The 20,979-nt window shown below is 35.6% G+C and overlaps 1 protein-coding gene across 1 annotated transcript; it reads left to right on the forward strand.

The window, feature by feature from the left end:
• Positions 1-99: 99 nt before the first annotated feature.
• On the forward strand, positions 100-20,638 carry gpr107 (G protein-coupled receptor 107). The gene is given in 19 exon segments (XM_051110618.1): positions 100-232; positions 426-548; positions 816-866; positions 1,642-1,730; positions 1,828-1,970; positions 2,640-2,668; positions 2,772-2,828; positions 2,984-3,050; positions 3,053-3,105; positions 3,194-3,327; positions 3,485-3,560; positions 4,035-4,108; positions 6,492-6,609; positions 6,914-7,044; positions 7,217-7,260; positions 9,921-9,970; positions 10,687-10,770; positions 12,616-12,737; positions 18,713-20,638. Coding segments are annotated over 19 exon segments (1,635 nt in total). The 5' UTR covers positions 100-133; the 3' UTR covers positions 18,804-20,638.
• The last annotated feature ends 341 nt before the right edge of the window (positions 20,639-20,979 follow it).

The raw sequence follows: 20,979 nt of genomic DNA on the forward strand, positions 1-20,979 counted from the left end.
TTTTGTTGCTAAATTAGCTGACTGGTATTTCACAACTTTCTCTTTCGTCCATTAGAGGGCGTCGTTTATTAAATATGTGAACCGGAAATAATAGTACGATTGACCCGTTCTTATTTTTTAAGCGGTTTTAAAAATGGCGACCGGGAAGAGATGTGTGTTTACAGTTATTAATGTGATTATAACGGCTCTTATCATAGAAAGTCAATGTCGACTCCACCATCTCGTACTTAAGGTATGTGTGCGCTGTGCCTTAAATGTTTTTATGGGATATTGGTATAGTCACTGTATTGTCACCACTGTTGTTTATTGCAACGGATGCTGTCTTATGATCAGTCATAACCGTTTTGTTGTGATAATGCAAGTGCCATTAAATATCTCACCATCTAAATGCTCGTGAGACACTAAACAGACCTGTTGTGTGTCAGGATGACATCCGTCAGCGGGTCCATCTGAACACATTCGGCTTTTATAAAGATGGTTACATGAGTATGAGCATGAACAGCCTCAGCTTCTCTAGTGGGAAGACGGACAACATTGACAGCTCCACGGTCAGTTTCTCTCTCCCTCTCCTGTCTGTCAAGTGATCGGCTATGATAATACGGTGAAATAAATCAATATGAAAATGTATTGAACGTTATTAATGGACGTTTTAAGCGCACTTTATACGGGGCAATGTGTCATCAGAAAATGTAAATAAACCTATGTTACTAGCAGTACGTTGATCAGGAAAACAGACTAGGGTTTCTTTATGAAATATCTTTCTAAATTATTCTCTCATTTTGATTAATTAATTAATTTGTATTTATTTATTGCAGATTGGTTTTAGCCTGGATCGTGCAAGCAATAATGGCTTCTCCACATATCTGGTCAGTATCTACCTTTGAATGTCCATCTGAATGTATTTATGTGCTGTTGCTGTATAGTTTGGGTATCACTGTAGTTTGTTATTGTTACATTACCAGTGAAAAGTTTTTGAACAGTAAGATTTTTATTTTTATTCACCAAGTACAGGACAGCAAGTTTTTTTTTTTTTAATTTATACATATTTTAAAATGTAATTTATTCCTGTGATTTCAAAGTTGAATTTTTAGCATCATTACACCAGTCACATGATCATTCAGAAATCATTCTAATATTCTGAAAATTATTATTATTATTATGTTGAAAATAGCTGAGTGGAATTTTTTTCTGGTTTCTTTTGATAAATAGAAGGCTCAGAAGAACAGCATTTATTGGAAATCTTTTGTAACATTAAAATGTCTTTGTCTTTTTATGTCGTTTTTGATCGATTTAAAGTTTAAATATATTTTAATAGAAAACAGTTATTTTAAATAGTACAAATATTTAAATATTTTACTGTTTTAACTTTGGATCAAATAAATGCAGGCTTGATGAGCAGAAGAGACTTCTTAAAAAAAAAAAAACAATAAAAATATTACTGTTCAGAAACTTTTGACTGGCAGTGTAGTTTAAGCATAAATTAGTATTAGCACAAATTAACCGCTGTAACTTGGCAATCTCTGCAGTGCAGTATGATCCATACAATATAATATTAGGTTTAAGCTAACATTACATTGTCATTCATTGTATGAGCTTTCAGTCAAACAATTGTAATTGATGACCTCTCTTATGAATATGCAGGACGAGGGTCTTGACTACTGTCCTCTAAAAAAGGGTCCAAGTAGTAATTTTGCAGGGGTGCTTCTCTTGCTAGACTTCAAAAATAACTTGTGAGTTGTACTTTTTATTATTAATATTACAGTCTGAATGACTTTAGGAGTATTATGCAGTTTATGAATGTTCTGTCATAACTTGCAATATCCTCAGAGTGAGGAAGAAGACTTCAGCAGAGGCTGGCGTTTTTCCCAACATCATAGCCGTGGTGCCCAAAATCACTGCGGAGGATCAGCAAGCTGAAAAGGGCCAAGATCTCCAAGACAAGGGGCCAGATGATGGATCTCAGTCTAAGAGTAAGTCTTTCTTATCTTGAACCATATATCACTTAGTGGCATTTGGCACACAAATGCATTCGAATACAAATAAATACATTCTAATTTACCAAAAAAACTTCTTACCTAAAATGTAATTTTTGGATTCAGCGAGGATGCTTTAGATTTATCATAAATTACAGTAAGATATGTTTATGTTACAAAAGATTTCTGTTTCAAATAAATGCTGTTCTCTTGAACTTTCTATTATTAAAGAATCCTGGGGAAAAAATCACAATTGCCACAGAAAATATTAAGCAGCATAACTGTTTTCAACATTGATAAGCATAAGAAATGTTTTTTGAGTGCTAAGTCAGCATATTATCATTTCTGAAGGATCCTGTGACACTGAAGAGTGGAGTAATGGCTGTTAAAAATTCAGCTTGCCATCACAGGAACAAATGAAATTTTTAAAATGTATTCAGATAGAAAATAGTTATTTTATTATTTTACCAAGTTACCGTTTTCAATAAATGCAGCCTTGGTGAGCATAAGAGACTTTTCGAACAATAGTTTATAAATGTCCTCATCCCATTTGTATTCTAAATGAAAGCCTTTCAATTCATGCAATTTTAATGTTGGTTTTGCATTCCTGTTTTGTATCAGTCTCCTTTTCAGTTAGATTTGTGTTTCTCTCCTGTTAATTTGTAGCGGGTTCTAAATCCAAACGAGATGTTGAGGTGAGCTCTGCTTATAATTATTTATGACTGCATTTAGTCTGAAAATATGCTCTTAATGTCTTTCTTCTGCATTAACTGATTTTGATGTTATTACACCCCTCAGAACAAGGTAGAAGATACCTATGCTCTTCAGCACAAAGACAAAATGTATTCATTTCAGGTAGGACATGTAGTGGCTTTGCTGAGAGCTCATGGGGCTCTGAAGTACATTAAGCTAGTTCTGAACTAAACTAATATACCTGTCCATTTCTAGATGTACTTCTTTTAACATCTGCCCAGTTGTGCACTCCACTGACTGACCTGTTCTTGTTTTAGTTTTACTTCAATGTCACAACGGATGAGCAGCAAGGCCTTTATAACTTTTATTTCTACAATTGCTACTCAATGCCAAAACGGACAGCGCTATATCAGACATATATATGCCGTTCAGCATTGATGTGAGTATTTTTCTGAGTTTTAAAATGTAATTCTAAAATGCAAGTCATACAGTACAAGTCTATACGCAAGCAGTACATATGATTTCAGATCAACATCGAGGAGAAGAATCCAGAAAGTTTCCTCTCTGCAGGAGAGATTCCTTTACCTAAGCTTTACATCTGCATGTCCATGTTCTTCTTCCTCATCGGCACACTGTGGGTTCATGTTTTGCGTACACATAGGTAAGAGCTTTCAATAACAGCCCTTGTGTACCTTTTCTTATTGACGTTTGATACATGTTACAAGAAATGACCAGCAGAGAGCAGCAAAATCATGATTGTCTCCTGTAAAATTAGTAAAGCAAATTTTGTGATTACTGTGCATGCTTTTCTTTTTTAGTTCTGATGTTTACAAGATTCATTGGCTGATGGCTGCTCTTCCATTCACAAAGTCCCTTTCCCTTATTTTCCATGCAGTGAGTGTTTTTACTTCTTTGTTTATATATAATTATTAAAGGGAAATGCTTACATTTTAAGTAAATGTTTTTAGGTTCAACAACATTATTTTTATCCAAATCACACATCATAAGTTAGCAAACATTGATATTTTCACAAAAATCTTGCAAATTAGGGGAAATGCGATTGAAATGCATTTCCATTTTGCTCTATGAGCCACATAGGTAGATACCCAAGGCCAGGGGGGGCTCAACCCTGGTCCTGGAGATTGACTTTCCTGCAGAGTTCAGCTCCAACCCTGACCAAACACACCTGAACCAGCTAATTAGGATCTCAAGGAGCGCTTGATAATTACAGACAGGTGGGTTTGATTAGGGTCGGAGCTAAACTCTGCAGGAAAGTCGATCTTCAGGAACAGGGTTGGGCACCCCTGCCCAAGGCAAAAAGCAGCATTACATTGCGTTTGTTTTAGCAATTATATTCTTATTTTACAGATTGACTACTACTACATTTCCAATCAAGGCTTTCCTATTGAAGGCTGGGCTGTGGTCTATTACATTACTCACTTGTAAGTTCACCAATATAAACTGCATGTGTGTGTGTGTGTGTGTACACTTGTTTTTGCTACATTGTGGGGACCAAATGTCCCCACAAGGATAGTAAAACCTGAAATTTTTGACATTGTGGGGACTGACTTGTGGTCCCCATGGGTACAAAATCTTATAAATCATACAGAATGAGATTTTTTGAGAAAGTAAAAATGCAGAAAGTTTTCTGTAAGGGTTAGGTTTAGGGATGGGGTTAGGGTAAGGGGATAGAAAATACAGTGTGGACAGTATACAAACCATTTCGCCTATGGAGAGTCCCCACAAAGATAATAAACCAAACATCTGTGTGTGTGTGTGTGTGTGAGTGTGAGAGAGAGAGAGAGAGAGAGAGAGGAAGGAAGGAAGGGAGAGAAAGAGAGATGTGTAAGGCATGGATAAGACAGGAATGGGGATCAGTAAGATTTTTAATGTTTTTTATTTTATTTTTTTTTTTTTTTTTTTTTTAAGAAGTTTTTTATGCTCATGAAAGTTTCTATCTATCTATTTGATCAAAAGTACAGAAAATATTGCAGTTTAAAATAAGTTTTCTATTTTTTAGTACTTTAACATATAATTTATTTCTTTGATGTAAAGGTAACAATATGTGACCCTGGACTACAAAACCAGTCTAAGTCACTGGGGTTTATTTGTAGCAATAGCCAAAAATACATTGTATGGGTCAAACATATTGATTTTTCTTTTATGGCAAAAATCATTAGGAAATTAAGTAACGATCATGTTCCATGAAGATATTTTGTAAAATTCCTACTGTAAATGTATGATTTTTAATTTTTGATTAGTTATATATATTGTTAAGAACATTATTTGAAGAACTTTCAATTTTCTCAATATTTTGATTTTTTTTTTTTTTTTTTTTTTTTTTTTGGCACCCTCAGATTCCTGATTTTTAAACCATTGTATCTCGGACAGATATTGTCCTATCCTAACAAACCATACATCAATGGAAAGCAAATTTATCAATTTTGAAAAAATGACACTTATGACTGGTTTTGTGATCCAGGGTCACATATACGTCTTTACTATCTCTTCTATCAATTTAGAGGAGAAGTCCACTTCCAGAACAACAATTTACAGATAATGTACTCACCCCCTTGTCATCCAAGATGTTCATGTCTTTCTTTCTTAAGTTGTAAAGAAATTGTTTTTTGTAGAAAACATTTCAGGATTTTTCTCCATATAATGGACTGATATGGTGCCCCGAGTTCAGTGCGGCTTCAAACAATCCCAAATGCGGCTGATCCCAGCCACGGAAGAAGGGTCTTATCTAGAGAAACGATCGGTCCCTGAAGTCCCTTTAAGGGTATTCTATAGTCTTTGAATCTGTATTCTGGCTCAAAGTTAGGGTATGTCAAAAAACTGTGACTGTCCTATGTCGCTGTTTTACCTTTTTTGTTAAGGGCGTTTGATCTTCTTTGCATGTTCACTTTCCAAAGACTGGGTCAGAACTTCTGCAGCGATATAGGATGATTTTGACATTATTTTTGAAGTTGAGGGAAAAATACGATAGGAGTTTTTTCGACGTACCCTAACTGTCTTGAGCCAGAATACACAGTTCAGGGAGAGCAAGACAAAACAAGCATTTGAGATTAAAAAGTATTTAAATTGTATTTTTTAAATGAAAATAACCGATTGTTTCGCTAGATAAGTCCCTTCTTCTCCACCTGGGATCGTTTACAACCGCATTTGGGATCGTTTGAAGCCGCATTTAAACTGCATTTTGGAAGTTCAAACTTGGGCCACCATATCAGTCCATTATATGGAGAAAAATCCTGAAATGTTTTCTTCAAAAAAACAATTTTTTTATGACTGAAGAAAGAAAGACATGAACATGGGACAAGGGGGTGAGTACATTATCTGTAAACTGTTGTTCTGGAAGTGGAGTTCTCCTTTAACACTTTTCTAAACAATTTCTAAAAAGAAACAAAGAAAAAATTTACTGATCCCAAACTTTGAATGGTAGTGTATATTGTTACAGAAGATTCCTGTTTTAAATAAATGCTGTCCTTTTTAACATTTTATTAATAAAATAATCCTGAAAGAAGTATCACAGGTTCAAAAAAATATATATTAAGCAGCACAACTGTTTCAAACATTGATTAAAAGAAAATCAGCATATTAGTAGGATTTCTGAAGGATCATTTGACACTGAAGACTGGAGTAATGATGCTGAAAATTCAGCTTTGATCAAAGGAAAAAATTCTGTTTTAAAGTATATTAAAATACAATTTTTTATTTTATTTTGTTTTTTATGAAAATCTGTGGACTCTTGTCATGATTTCTGAATCAGTAATTCAGCAATATGATCAGTATGTTTGATTTTGCTAAATGTTTTTATTCATGCAGACTGAAGGGGGCACTGTTGTTCATCACTATAGCATTAATAGGAACAGGCTGGGCCTTTGTCAAGCATATCCTCTCAGATAAAGACAAAAAGATCTTCATGATCGTCATTCCCCTGCAGGTATTGTTGTTATTAGTATTATTATATTTTTTTTTTATAGCATCATCTCAGAGTACTAGTTTAAATAGTGTTCCCTCCAAGTGTTGTATACGAATATGCATTAAAAATCCCCAGTTTTTTAAAACAACATACAGGTCACAAAACACTAAAACACATTTATCAGGACATTACAGTACAGTATTACACAGCATTTTTAAGAGAAGGTTGTTTATGGATTTTTTTTTTTTTTTAAGATAAATTATTGTTCTCCTATGATAAAAACTGTTATAAATGTAACATGGTCATGTTGGCCTTATGATATCAGGTCCTGGCCAATGTGGCATACATCATTATTGAGTCCACAGAGGAGGGCTCCAGTGAATATGGTCTCTGGATGGAGATCCTGTTTCTGGTAGATCTGCTGTGCTGCGGGGCTATTCTCTTTCCAGTTGTCTGGTAAGTGCTCTGCATCTTTGTCCTTTTGATGTGGCCCAGATTTAATTTTCTATTGTATAAATATCATATCTTGACTAACAGAGTCTGATGTTTGTATTAAGTAAATGGCAGGCTATTTTGCCTTTTTATCTTTAGTAGTTTAAGTCTAAAAACATTTGTTTTTGTTCGATAGGTCCATAAGACATTTACAAGAGGCATCAGCAACAGATGGGAAAGGTATGTCGAACATTATCAGAGCACTTTGTGGTCAACAGTTTAGTCTGATACAGTATAAAACTTGATCATCACATGTACCATTTTCAATGGCCTTTTTTATGACTGGTTGTAAAAGACGTTAGTCATGTGTCACAATGTTTAAGCCATTTTAACTGAAATATTGTGTAAAGTGCATATTTTTAATCTTTCCTAATGCTTTTCTTGGTCATGTGTGCTGTCTTCTTTCACATTTGGCTGTTCTCTACATGCAGCTCAAAAGACTTCACAGTATGAAATTGAAATGTGCTGTCTTCTAGAATGCAGCAGTTCTAGATATTCTGCTCTAAACATACATTAACCAAATAGTACTGTAAATCTAGCCATGTAAATTCAAAACAGCTCGCACTTACAGCCTTAGTCTTTGATTTTTTTTATTTTTTATTTTTTAAAGTTAAAAAAAGTGTCAGTCTCAGACTTTTGAACATTATTGTAAATGGACAACTCAAGTCAATCCATTTCAATGATTTGCTCATAATGAGCACGAATTGTTTGTATTGGTTTTGTGGTGTTATGATACCGTAAGTCAGATGATCTAATCCTGAGCTGAATCTGGTGATTATTATAAACACTGACCACAGCAATTGGGCACGCATGAGCCAGTCAGAGTTTGGTCAGGGGATCATTTTTCATTCCTTTGAGCAAACATTCCATGTGTCATCCCCAAATCTTCACATCTGCAAACATTTGTTACTGAAATGAAACAACACACATAGTATTTGCCCATTGTGGTTTGGTAGTTGTAGGGTTGCTGCAAGAGATGCTCTCTTCGGCATGTGCTCTGCCACCGTGCACTGTTGCCTGTTGTGACAGCAGATGCCAGGCAGCTTGCAAATGTCATAGCTCAGAGAAACCAGCCTGGGTTATGACTTTATCCTACCCACAAATCCATGGAATGGGTAGACAGATTTGGCCCTGCAGCAAGGGATCTCTGCAAATTCCATCATCTGGGAAAAAGATGCAGAAACTCTGCAATGCAAGTCTCATTTTAGTGCTGGTTTTTATTTGAATGAGGTTATGCAAGCATTACATTTCAGTTTATGAGCTGAATTTGTGTTTGTGTGCTTTATTGGCATGGTTATTTTAAAATAATGTTAGCAAAGCATCAGGAAAAGATGTCATTGTTCTGTATCATCTTCCTACATTTGTGTTTATAGCTTTGGGGTCAGTAAGTTTGTATTATCATCATGTATGTATGTATGTATGTATGTTTATTTATTTATTTAATGTTTTAAAATAGGCCTGTAAAATGATTAACGTGATTAATCACATACAAAATAAAAGTTTGAGTTTGCCTAATATGTGTATGTACTGTGTGTAATTATGTATCTATAAATACGCAAATTAATGCATATATTTAAGAGAAATATTTTACTTATGTTATTTTATGTACAAAATATTATATATATATATATATATATATACAAATTATAATAAATACATATATTTGTAAATATTTCTCAAATATATGCATGAATGTGTTTGTCTTTATATGTACATAATTGCAAACAGTACATGCACATATATTAGGCAAACTCAAACTTTTATTTTGTATGTGATTAATTGATTGACAGCCCTAATTAACAAAGAAAATGAGCTATTTTAAATTGTAGTAATTTCAAAATGTTACTGTTTTACTGCATTAATGTTTTTATGAAGTTGTGCCAAATTGAGAAATGACAGTGGACACACATACATTACAGAAGACTTAACACACAACAACCAGAACAACAGTAACACCAACCACAGAAAGGATTATCTAAAACGAAACGCAAAGATAAATATATGAATAAACATAATGTTTCCACAGCTAATATATAGAGAAAAAAAAATGAGTAATTCAGATCAGTGCTTTAAATCTTACTTATAAAACCCTTAACCTCCAGCTAAAAAAAAAAAAAACACATTTAATGAAGAGAGGTGTGCTGGTTTTGATGACAGCTTCCTGCTGTGCCTTGTGCTTTTGCAGTAGTGATCTTTGCAGAATGAGGCTTTTTCAGGTTGGTAGCCTGAAATGAATGTGTACTGTCTGTATTTCATGTCTTTGATGTGATCCCTGAGGATGTCTTTTTTCAATCTAACATGCTTACAGTAACCTTTTCCCACCAATATTAATGGCTGTATGAACAAGAGCAGGTGTGTGTGTGTGTGAGAGAGAGATCAGCACTCAAAATGAAGCAGGTTATTCCCTTAGCCCCACAGTTTGTGTCCCAATTTTTGCCACTGCAGAAAAATGAACCCTCATGAGTTACAAAAGTGGAAATATTTAGGCACAATATGAGATACATATACAGCAGCACCACTATATGTTGCCTTGGTGTATTATGACTTTGTATAATCCTGCAGTCAAGAGAAAATATTCTCTCCTGACAATTACCACCATTTTTTCCCTCTCAAATAATAATAGTTTCATTGCTGCCTATCGCGTTTTTTTTCCTGCTTTCATCTTTTGCCTGTCCCTCAGAGGGCACAAAGACATACTCTTTGATTGCCTTCTGATTTTAACAATTTTCACAGCAGGAGCTGAGAACCACAGTAATTGAAGCATGAAAGGTAAAAGGACAGCTCATCCCCGCTCTCGCTCTGTTTTAATCGTAATGTTTGGCTTCTCTTTCTCTTTGTAGCTGCCATCAATCTGGCTCAGCTGAAACTTTTTAGGCACTACTATGTGATGGTATGTATTCACTTCACTGTCATTCTCACTTACATTCAGACACGCTGATTTTGAATGGGCACATGCCTGGCGCTCAGTTTTGTGCAGTGCCAACTGCCTGTCATGGCATGAGAATTATTAGACTTATCAGTTTTGCTTGATTTGAACAGTCGCTGACTGAATAAATGCATTTATTCATGAAGGTTTGTGCAGTTCACTTTTTTATAGCAATCTTAGTTTATTTCACAGTGATAACTCAAAATGCTTCATAAGTCACTTTGCTCTCGATTTGCCATTAAGTATGTCTCCAGCTTTGTCTAGTGTGCCCCAAAAGTCTGAAACCACTAACAAAAATGATTTTATTTGCCATGTTTCTAATTTAATAGTAATCTTTATTTATTTAAGAATAGGAAAGAAATTAAATTAAGTTATGAAGTATTTTTCTTCATGTTTCAGTGGAAGTAAGAGCAACTGACCGTGAGGAGTTCACTCAATCAATGTCACATTTACTTAATTCATTATTTTCCTAAATAGTCCAAAACCTTTAAAAATGATTTTTTTATTTTGTTATATTTTTTTTTTAGTTTGAAACAAAATCAGACTAGAACACAGTTTGTTTGATCATTTGTCTTTATTAATGTGATCAATGATTTGAGGCATTGAAAATGATCTAATCTTTTAGATAGTCCATCACTCCTCTGTCTCTTTTTTTCTTACCGTCTCTTTCTGTGTCACAGATTGTATGCTATATTTATTTCACCCGCATCATTGCCAGTCTCATCAAGGTCATTGTTCCTTTCCAGTGGAAGTGGCTTTACCAGGTGAGTGATGGCACCTTACTCAAACTTGCAAAACAGATTTAACAGCTGGCTGACATCTGCATACTAAATTTGCAGTAAAGGCTTGTTCACATTAAATAGAAACTTCTCTATCGCTCACATCACAGAAAAGTTCATGGCAACATATCTGTAACATTTTTACATAAAAGCAAGTTAATGGAGACTGAATCATTGTTGACGTCACTGAGTAAACATGCAGCTTTGCTATTTTAAATGCTATTTGAATTTCCTGATTGGTTTAATTGTTTGGTTGGCCAATGTTCAAACACCATAAGATGAGAGGCAAATTAAATTTTTTTTTTTTTTTTTTTTTTTTTCTTCTTTAGAAATAACACTTGACCTAAGGCCACCTTAGCAATGCTGTGCTCTAGTGTCCGTTTGAGGCTACTTTAGTAGCTTTGTGAAGTTTTTTTCTCTGTAAGATCTTACTATGGTGTATGTTTATTAAAAAGAAAGGGAAATCTCAGAATTAGTTGTATAAAAATAAGATGCATCACAGTTTGTGCACTTATGCCCAATTCTATTCCATTTTTCAAATGCACTTTAATTAACCTAAAAGAATAAATATGTAGTATGGATTGTTGAACACTTCATGCATTTAACAGTCACAGCTTTCCTTGCGTAGCAGAACAGGTGGAGCAGACTCTAGTAGACTCCAGTGATGTATGACAAATTTATAATATTGATACTAGATGAATGAGTACATGGTGCAAATTATAAGTGCATAGTGTGTAGCATGTTTACGATAAATTAAAAATATTAAATTATTAGTTAAAAAAAAAAAAGAAAGAAAAAGGGGGAAAAATGTATTAAAGGAGAAGTTCGCTTCCGGAACAAATTTACAGATAATTTACTCATTACTAATTTACCCATTTTCATCCAAGATGTTCATGTCTTTCTTTCTTCAGTCGTAAAGAAATAGTTTTTTTTTTGAGGAAAACATTTCAGGATTTTTCTCCATATAGTGGACTTCAGTCATGCCTGTGAGTTTGAACGTCCAAAATGCAGCTTCAAAGGGCTCTAAATGATCCCAGCTGAGGAATAAGGGTCTTATCTAACAAAACGATATGAATCGTTTTGAATGTATATACTTTTTAATATCAAATGCTCGTCTTGTCTAGCTCTGCATGTATAGTGTGTATTATAGTTCAATACAGTTAGGGTATGTTGAAAAACACTCATTTTCTTCTCCAACTGCAAAATCATCTTACCTCGCTGTTTTACTGTTTTTTTTTTTTGTTTTTTTTTTTGTAAAGGGCATTTGATTTTCTTTGCATGTTCACTTTGTAAACACTGGGTTGGTATTTCTGCAGTGATGTAGGATAATTTTGAAGTTGGAGGAGAAAATGAGATGGTAGTTTTTCAACCTACCCTAACTCACTTGAACCGGAGGTCACGCAGAGCTAGACAAGATGAGAATTTGAGGTTAAAAAATATATAAATTGTATTTTTTAAAGAAAATAACCGATCATTTTGCTATATAAGACTCTTCTTCCTCGGCTGGGATTGTTTAAAGCCCTTTAAAGCTGCATTTAATCTGCATTTTGGAAGTTCAATCTCGCAGGCACCATAGAAGTCCACTATATGTACAGAAATCCTGAAATGTTTTCCTTAAAAAACATAATTTTCTTTACGACTGAAAATAGAAAGCCATGAAAATCTTGGATGACAATGGGGTGAGTAAATTATCTGTAAATATTGTTCTGAAAGTGAACTTCTCCTTTAATGGCTTTTAGCAAACCAGTTTTTAATTTAAAATACAGTAATGCCACATGTATATGTGCAACCATTCAATGTTTTATTTTGTGTTTTGTTCTTTATTTGTAGCTGCTGGATGAGCTGGCCACTCTGACTTTCTTTTTCTTAACTGGACACAAGTTCCGTCCGGCCTCCTACAACCCCTACTTGCTGCTGTCTGTGGAGGACGAAGACATGGAGATGGACGATGTGTAAGAAATCATACATAAATACACAGCTACTGGTGCACATCTACTTTATTTTAATGGGCGCTGCCATTTTACTTGAATGTGAACTCTTTTCAGTTGCTTCCACTTATTTTAGCTATACAAAAACTCTTGATTGTTGAAAACTGTATTTTTTGTGATAATTATTAATTTAATCATGCACACTGGTTTAAAGAGTTAAAGGGGTCATGAACTGACCCTGCCTTTATTATTTTGTACTGTTCTCTGAGGTCCACTTAGGATGTTATCAAGATTTTTACATAAAAAAAAAAAAATCATAGATTAGAAGTAATAGGCTATTTTCTGTCCTATTTTGACCCCCCCTCATCAAAGCTCTGTTTGAATACAGTACGTGTGGCGCATTGTAGACTCAGAAGTAAGCGCCCACTGCTATGATTGCCTAACACTCTGTGTATGTTTGATAGGCAACATCCTTCATAGGTTGACGCTGCTTTGATTTTTGGTTAAAAACCAAAAGATACTGACCAAAATAGTGATCACAAAATAAAAACAGATACTCACACTTGTGCGGTGCAGCATTAAAGTCAGTTTTAATTTTCTCGGCACAACATTGTCTTTTAGTTTCAATCTTGCGTTGAATTGTGCCTTGTTTGTAAACAAATCTGTGGTAAAATGAAGTGAACAAAGGACCAAGTTCTTACTGACATGTTCTGGAACTTAAAGTTCATCCACTTTTTCCTAATGTTGGGATCAGAAGAGTAATACAAAGACTGTTTTTCCTCAACTTGGCCCTGCACAGCATCTTGTTGTCTTCAGAGCCATCTTTATTAAAAAGTTGTCTTGACATTTGCCAAGTATGGTAACCCATACTCGCAATTGGTGCTCTGCATTTAGCCCAACCAAGTGCACACACACAACACTGAGTAGTGAACAAATGCACACACACACCGTGAACGCACACCCAGAACAGTGGGCAGCCATTTGCTCTCTGGGGAGCAAATGGGTGTTCAGTGCTTTGCTTAAGTGCACTTGCAATGGGTATTGAGGGTGAAAGCGTGCGCTGTTCATTCCCTCCCCCCACCTACAGCTCCTGCCGGCACTGAGACTCGAACCCACGACCCTCCGACTCTCTGCCCCCACTGTTTGGTTTCTGCATAAACCTGCGTCTGGCGCTCATCTGACGCTCTCGTTATTTACACTACATGAGTGAATCGATGGGCGGGGCTAAACAGGCAGTGATGTAAAAGCAGGTGTTGATCTTCTGTGGAGGGGGCGTTTAGCTACACTATTACATCATAAAGTGACACATTCCACAACCTGTCGTTTTGGCAGATTGGCTTCAATATAAGCTGTTTTCAGACTAACAAGAAAGCTTTGAGTTCTGAAACTCACAGGATGTTTTTATAGTATAATAACCTCTTATATGCCAAAATTTCTCAGTTCATGACCGCTTTAAGAGTTGTATTGTGTACTGCATTTTGTTGTTCTTCTATATATTTATTTATTTAAACTATAATGAATCAGAAGTCTTGCATATTCAGCTTCTTTCCACGTTGCAAAATAAGGTGGATGTAACAAAAGACAGGACATTTCAAGAATAAGTTTGAATGGAAGTGAATGGGCTGTACCTTGACATGTTTTCGAAGTACGTCATTCTTTTATCTCAAAAGATCAAGGACAATTTGATTCCTCAAGATGATGTGACTCACTCACAGCACAGAGAGCCAGTGATGACAGACGACCATAACAATGAGATCACATGATCATATGAGACTGTCTCAGTTTAAAGTGAAGCTTATTATTCTCATTTTTGCTTTTATAAGAGTGTCTTTCTTCTATATGTATTTTCGCACGCAGCTCTTCTGCATACTGTGACCCTCGTGCACTCTATTACTAGCTGTGACCTGGTCACACGGACAGGCTTACAATGATCCAGCCACCTGTCATGGCTCTAGAAGAAGCCCAGAGGGTTTCCTCCTGATTGGAGGACCTGGTAGCCACCCTCATTACGCGCCCTTGCTGAGAGCACCTGTCATGCCCCGTTTATTTACGCACGCACACCCAAACATTTGCTGGTTATTTCAAAACCGTGTCATTTGTTCAAATTTTGAGAGGCCTCATCAGGTCAGATGATTCAGTGTGTTTTAATGCTCTTGCTTTATCTCTTCAGGCTTTGTCGTTTTTTTTTTTTTGTTTTTTGTTTTTTTCTCCATCCTTGTGATTTATTTATTTTTTTCTCTCTGAGGTCTCGGTGGATTGCCTTTCTCTCCACTCCCTGATGTCCAAGTCTTGTTCTGTTCCTTGACAACTCCCATCCTCCCCTTCTTCCCCCAACTTCCCATCTCCCATTCACCCTGCATTCAGCATCCCCTCAGGCGGCGTGTGCTCTATCCACCCCCCACCCCTGCACTTCCCAAAATAGCCCCGTGACTCCATATGTCCTTGTTCCTTGCTTGCACTTTCCCCCTTCTTCTTTTCCTCCTCCTCCCACAGTATCTCTCCCACCTGCCTAACGCAGGACATTGTGCTTTACTCTCGCTTGTCTTCCTCCCAAGCTTGAATGGGTAGAGAGCTTTTTTTGTGGCCTATTTTCCCAAAAACTTTTTTGGGTGACTTGTGGTGCGGCCTGATTCAGCTGTCCTCATTGAGTCTTGCAAAGAACACAGAAATGATGGATGATGGTAACCACAGAAATAGAGAGCATTGCTCTCATGAGCATTCAAAGTTTAGGTCCAAACTGCCCTGTGTGCTATTTATTTATTTATTTATTTATTTATTTATTAATTAAATATCAGGCACCTTTTAATATAGTGCAACAGTTGGGTTATGGGTGTAACTTCCCATTCATGTTCTTCTCTGTTGGGGAAAAAAATGAATGACCTTAGCTCTGAGGTTATTAATCTATAGTACAGTTGAGGTCAAAATTTTACATGCACCTTGCAGAATCTGAATAAGAGGATCATACAAAATGCATGGTAGTTTTTATTTAGTACTGACCTGAATAAGATATTTATAGTCCACAAGAGAAAATAGTAGTTGGATTTATAAAAATGAGCCTGTTCAAAAGTTTACGTACAGTTGATTCTTATGTTTTTACCTGAATAATCCACAGCTGTTTTTTATTATTATTATTATTTTTTTTTTTAGTGATAGTTGTTCATGAGTCCCTTGTTTGTCCTGAACAGTTAAACTGCCCATTGTTCTTTAGAAAAATCCTTCAGGTCCCACAAATTCTTTGGTTTTTCAGCATTTTTGTGTATTTGAACCCTTTCCAACAATGACTGTATGATTTTGAGATCTGTCTTTTTACACTGAGGACAACTGAGGGACTCATATGCAGCTATTACAGAAGGTTCAAACACTCACTGATGCTTCAGAAGGATAAATAATGCGTTAGGGTCAGGGGGTGAAAACTTTTGAACAGAATGAAGATGTATGCTTTATTATTATTATTATTATTATTATTATTATTATTATTATTATTATTATTATTATTATTATTATTATGCCTAAATATCATATTTTTTTCATTTAGCACTGCCCGTCAAAAGCAACAGAAGATACTTGCATGTTTCCCAGAAAACAAAATAAGTTCAATTTACCCTGGTCTTCAAATTCAAAAGGTTTTCACCCCCTGGCTTTTAATGCATTGTTTCCTTCTGAAGCATCAGTGAGCATTTGAATCTTCTGTAGTAGTTGCATTTGAGTCCCTCAGGTTGTCCTCAGTGTTAAAAGATTGTTCTCAGAATCATACAGTCATTGTTGGAAAGGGCTCAAATACACAAAAATGCTGAAAAACCAAAGAATTAGATTTTTTTTTTTTGAAGAACAGTGGGCAGTTTAACTGTTCAGGACAAACAAGGGACTCAAAAACAATCACTAAAAAAAAAATTGGCCTCAACTGTATATGCTTCTTGTTTGTTAGACTTAACAAAAATGAAAGTGTTCTTACAGCATTTTAGCTGCTTAGGGCGCCTGTTAGCAGAACCTGATTTGATGAGATTCATGGTGTGGTTATTTTTTATTTTTTATTTTTTTTCATTTCTTACAGCCTTAATATTGTGCTTTGTGCATCAGCAGTCTGAGGCTGCTGCTGAGTGGAGAACTGGACTGGTGCTGTTGTCTCTGGCCGTGTGATGAATGTCTTTACAATTGCCTTGAAGCTGATCCCTGCTGTTGTTCTCTTCTGTAGCAGTAGTTATGTATTGCATTTTTAAATCACTGATAAAGTTCAATCTCAAGTTCAATCTCAAATCTCATGACTCACTGAAGTTTGCACCCAATTTCATTCTAGTACATAGTGCTCATCCATGGTTTTTAATATAGATTTGATCTGAATTAAAAATGGACCTCAAGTGGGTAAATGTAAATGTTGCCTCAACAACAGTAGGTCTTCATATTGTGAATGTGTATTACATTTGAGCCGTGAACAGTTTGCTGGTACTAGTGTGGCCATATGCAGTCCAATCTGTGCTCAAATAATTATTAGGAACAGAAGGGCAGAGTATGAAAGCAAGAGAGTTTGCTTGCGTGTCGCTCTCACTTGATCTCAGTTTCTGCTCAGAACATTCAGTCCGTGTTCGCCGTAATGCAGAATGCTTAGCCAGTGAACTCATGGTCACGTTTTATGGAAATGCTTGTATATAAATAAGGCACTGTTTGTGTAAAATTAGAAAAAAATGAATGCAAATGTGATCTTTGTTTTGGTGATTCAGAACATTTGTGGCCCAGCAAGAGAAGATTACGATATACAGCACATACACTAGGTTTTTTACCTTATGCCAAAATGTTGAATTACACGTTTTTTTTTTTGAGAATTGTTGCACATTGATTTAAATCTACTTTGAAAACAATGACTAAGAGAAAGATTGTTTTGTTTTGTGTTTAAAGAAGAATAGATTCTGTCTTTTATGAATTAAACATCAGTTGTATGCATGCTAGATCGCTGAAGGGCTTTCCTCAGAAAATTGGGACAGTCTGAAATTATTTGAGGACCTGTTTTTACTTAGCTATTTCAGAACAGCAGTACTGACCAAGATTTAACTTCTTTCATGTCCACACTGCGCTGATATTCACAAGAAACAAAACGAGATGTGTTGTAGAAACGGTTAGCTCTTCGATGTTTTGTGGTTGAGTATTTTCAGTGTGTTTGGCTTTAAAGTGAAAATTTTTCTACACATTAGAGCTTGTTTTTGTTGGTAAAGGATTAGTTCACTTCCACAATAAAAATTCCCTGATAATTTCTCACCCCATGTCATCCAAGATGTTCATGTCTGTCTTTCTTCAGTCGAAAAGAAATTAAGGTTTTTGAGGAAAACATTCTAGAATTTTTCTCCATATAGTGGACTTCAATGGTGGCCAACTGGTTGAAGGTTCAAATTGCAGTTTTAGTGTAGCTCTACGTGATCACTGATGAGGAATAAGCATCTGGTCTAGTGAAATAAACAATCATTTACTAAAAAAAATACTAATTTATGTACTTTTTACCATAAATACTTGTCTTGCACTAGATCTGCGATGTGCGCCCGCGACTTCATGCATTATGTAATCACATTAGGAAAGGTCACACGTGGTTAGTTCTTCGTCTGTGTACTTTGGTTCAAAAAACCTCTAATTTTCTCCAACTTCAAATGCATGATTACATAATGCGTGAAGTTGAGGTAGTTGAAGACGAGCATTTGTGGTTAAAAATCTATATACATTTTTACTTATTTATTTTGAAAAATGACTGGTCGTTTCACTAGGTAAGACCCTTAGTCATTGGCTGGGATTGTGTAGAGCCCTTTGAAGCAATGGAACTGCAATTAGACCTTCAACCAGTTGGCTCCCATTTAAGTCCACTATATGGAGAAAAATTCTGGAGTCTTTTCCTCAAAAACCTTCCTTTGTTTTTGACTGAAAAAAGAAAGACATGAACATCTTGGATGACATGGGGTGAGTAAATTAGCAGGAAATATGTATTCTGGAAGAGAGCTAATCCTTTAATGTTGTTCTTTCAGGGTAACTACCTCAACAGCCATGGGAGAGGGCGTTAAGAAAGTGAAGAAACTGTCAAACGGACCATCGGAGGAGAGGGAGAGCATGGCATGATGGAAGAAGCAATTCTCTGTCGGTTCTGTGTGCCTCTGGACTTTGTGGCCAGCTACTGACGTGTGGGATATTCTTGAGGAAGAGCTTAACGGCTTCATGTCCAGAATTCCCAGTGGACCTTCTTTCATGATCACACCACGTTCCATATCCACATATATGTCTATCTCTGTAAGTGTTGCACAGACAGTATGGAGAATTCACGTTAAGGTACTCCATGATTCCTTTTGCCACTGTAGTTTTAATTGACATGCTTGGTGCCGTGCTTCATTTTTATTTGACCTTGATGATTGTGTGTGTGTGTGGGTTTTTTCTTTTTTATTTGGTTGTTTTTTTTTGTTTTTTGTTTTTTTTTTATATTTATTTATGACCTTCCTACGCATTGCTTGATCTTAGACACTCTGTGGCACTTTAACAGGTACACTCTAGTCAAGTGAAAGCCTATGTGAGGTCACCACGACGTGTAGAAAACTGCCGTGCCAGTGACTTCTCTTTCAGCTATTATTTAAATGATTATTTCCTGCTCTGAGTTCTCAGAAAGAATCATTTTCATGTAAATATGCAGGCCCTTAAAATGTACGTAAGCCAGATTATAGAAGTCCATTTCCAAAACAAAGATTCTCATATAATGTACTCACCCTCTTGTCATCAAAGATGTTAACGTCTTTCTTTCTTCAGTCGTAAAAAAATTAAATTAAACATTTCTGCATTTTTCTCCATATAATGGACTGATATGGTGCCCCGATATTGAACTTGTAAAAATGCAGTTTAAATGCGGCTTCAAAAGATCCCAAATGCAGTTGTAAACCCAGCCAAGGAAGAAGGGTCTTATCTAGCTTAACGGTCAGTTATTTTCATTTAAAAAAATACAATTTAAATACTTTTTAATCTCGAAAAACTCCAATTGTATTTTCTCCCTCAACTTCAAAAATCATTTCAAAATCATCCTACATCACTACAGAAGTACTGACACAGTCTTTGCAAAGTGAACATGCAAAGAAGATTAAACACCCTCGATAAAAAAGATAAAACTGATTTTGAAGTTGAGGGAGAACATGAGATGGGAGTTTTTCGACATACCCTAACTGTCATGAACTGGAACAAAAACAGTCGAGGCAGAGTAAGACAAGACAAGCGTTTGGCATTAAAAAGTATATAAATTGTATTATTTTTATTAAAATAACCGATCGTTACGCTAGATAAGACACTTCTTTCTCGGCTGGGATTGTTTGAAGCTGCATTTAAACTGCATTTTGGAAGTTCAAAATCGGGGCACCATACCAGTCCATTATATGGAGAAAAAACATGAAATGTTTTCCTCAAAAAAACAATTTCTTTACGACTGAAGAAAGAAAGACATGATCATCTTGGATGACAAGGGAGTACATTATATGTGAATCTTTGCTTTGGGAGTGGACTTCTCCTTTAATGTTACAAAAAATAAAATGTACAGTTTTCAAGCTTAGTCAGATTTGATGACAGCTGCTTTGTATTTTCTCAGTATTCGTGGGTTAATTATGGATGACGATGGACTTTAAAGAAATAGATCCAGGGTGTCCAGAAATGTATGTACTTAAATTGTATTGAACGTGGATTAAAATTATTTCAGGGAACTTGTAATTTATGGTTGCTAGTAATGCAATGGAGGATTTTATTTTGATGTTTAATATTTTGCTTATTTTCAGATATCTTGAAGCAAGCTTTATGAAATTGTGTTTCAGTATTAAATTGTGCAATGGTTTCATTTGTATTTGTCTTTTATAATTTGTTAAAAGTGTGCTTATATCATGTGAAATCACGTTGATGATCTATATTATAAAGAACTGATCAGAAATCAACCCTGAAATTCGTATCAGCGTGTTTAAGCATTTTGTTTTACATGAAGGTTTTATTTTTTAACATCCAGAATTCACAAAAATTAAGAAATTTTCCACACCTCCTCATATGTACAAGAAATGGTCATAAACACTGTAATGCTAAAGCAGTATCCTATCAAACTTGGACACAGTAAACATTTGACAGCACTGAAGCAAACGGCTCGCTTATAATTAATTCAGAAGTCTCGAGTGCTGTGCTCACTTCTGCTCAAGTGCCATTAAGAGCATCTGATGTTGACAAAATGTCAGAGAGGGACTAATGAACAGCTTTGGCTGCTGAGGATAGGAGAATTGCAAATGCT

Source organism: Labeo rohita, chromosome 5, assembly GCF_022985175.1.
Source record: "Labeo rohita strain BAU-BD-2019 chromosome 5, IGBB_LRoh.1.0, whole genome shotgun sequence".
Taxonomy (NCBI): Eukaryota; Metazoa; Chordata; class Actinopteri; order Cypriniformes; family Cyprinidae; genus Labeo; species Labeo rohita.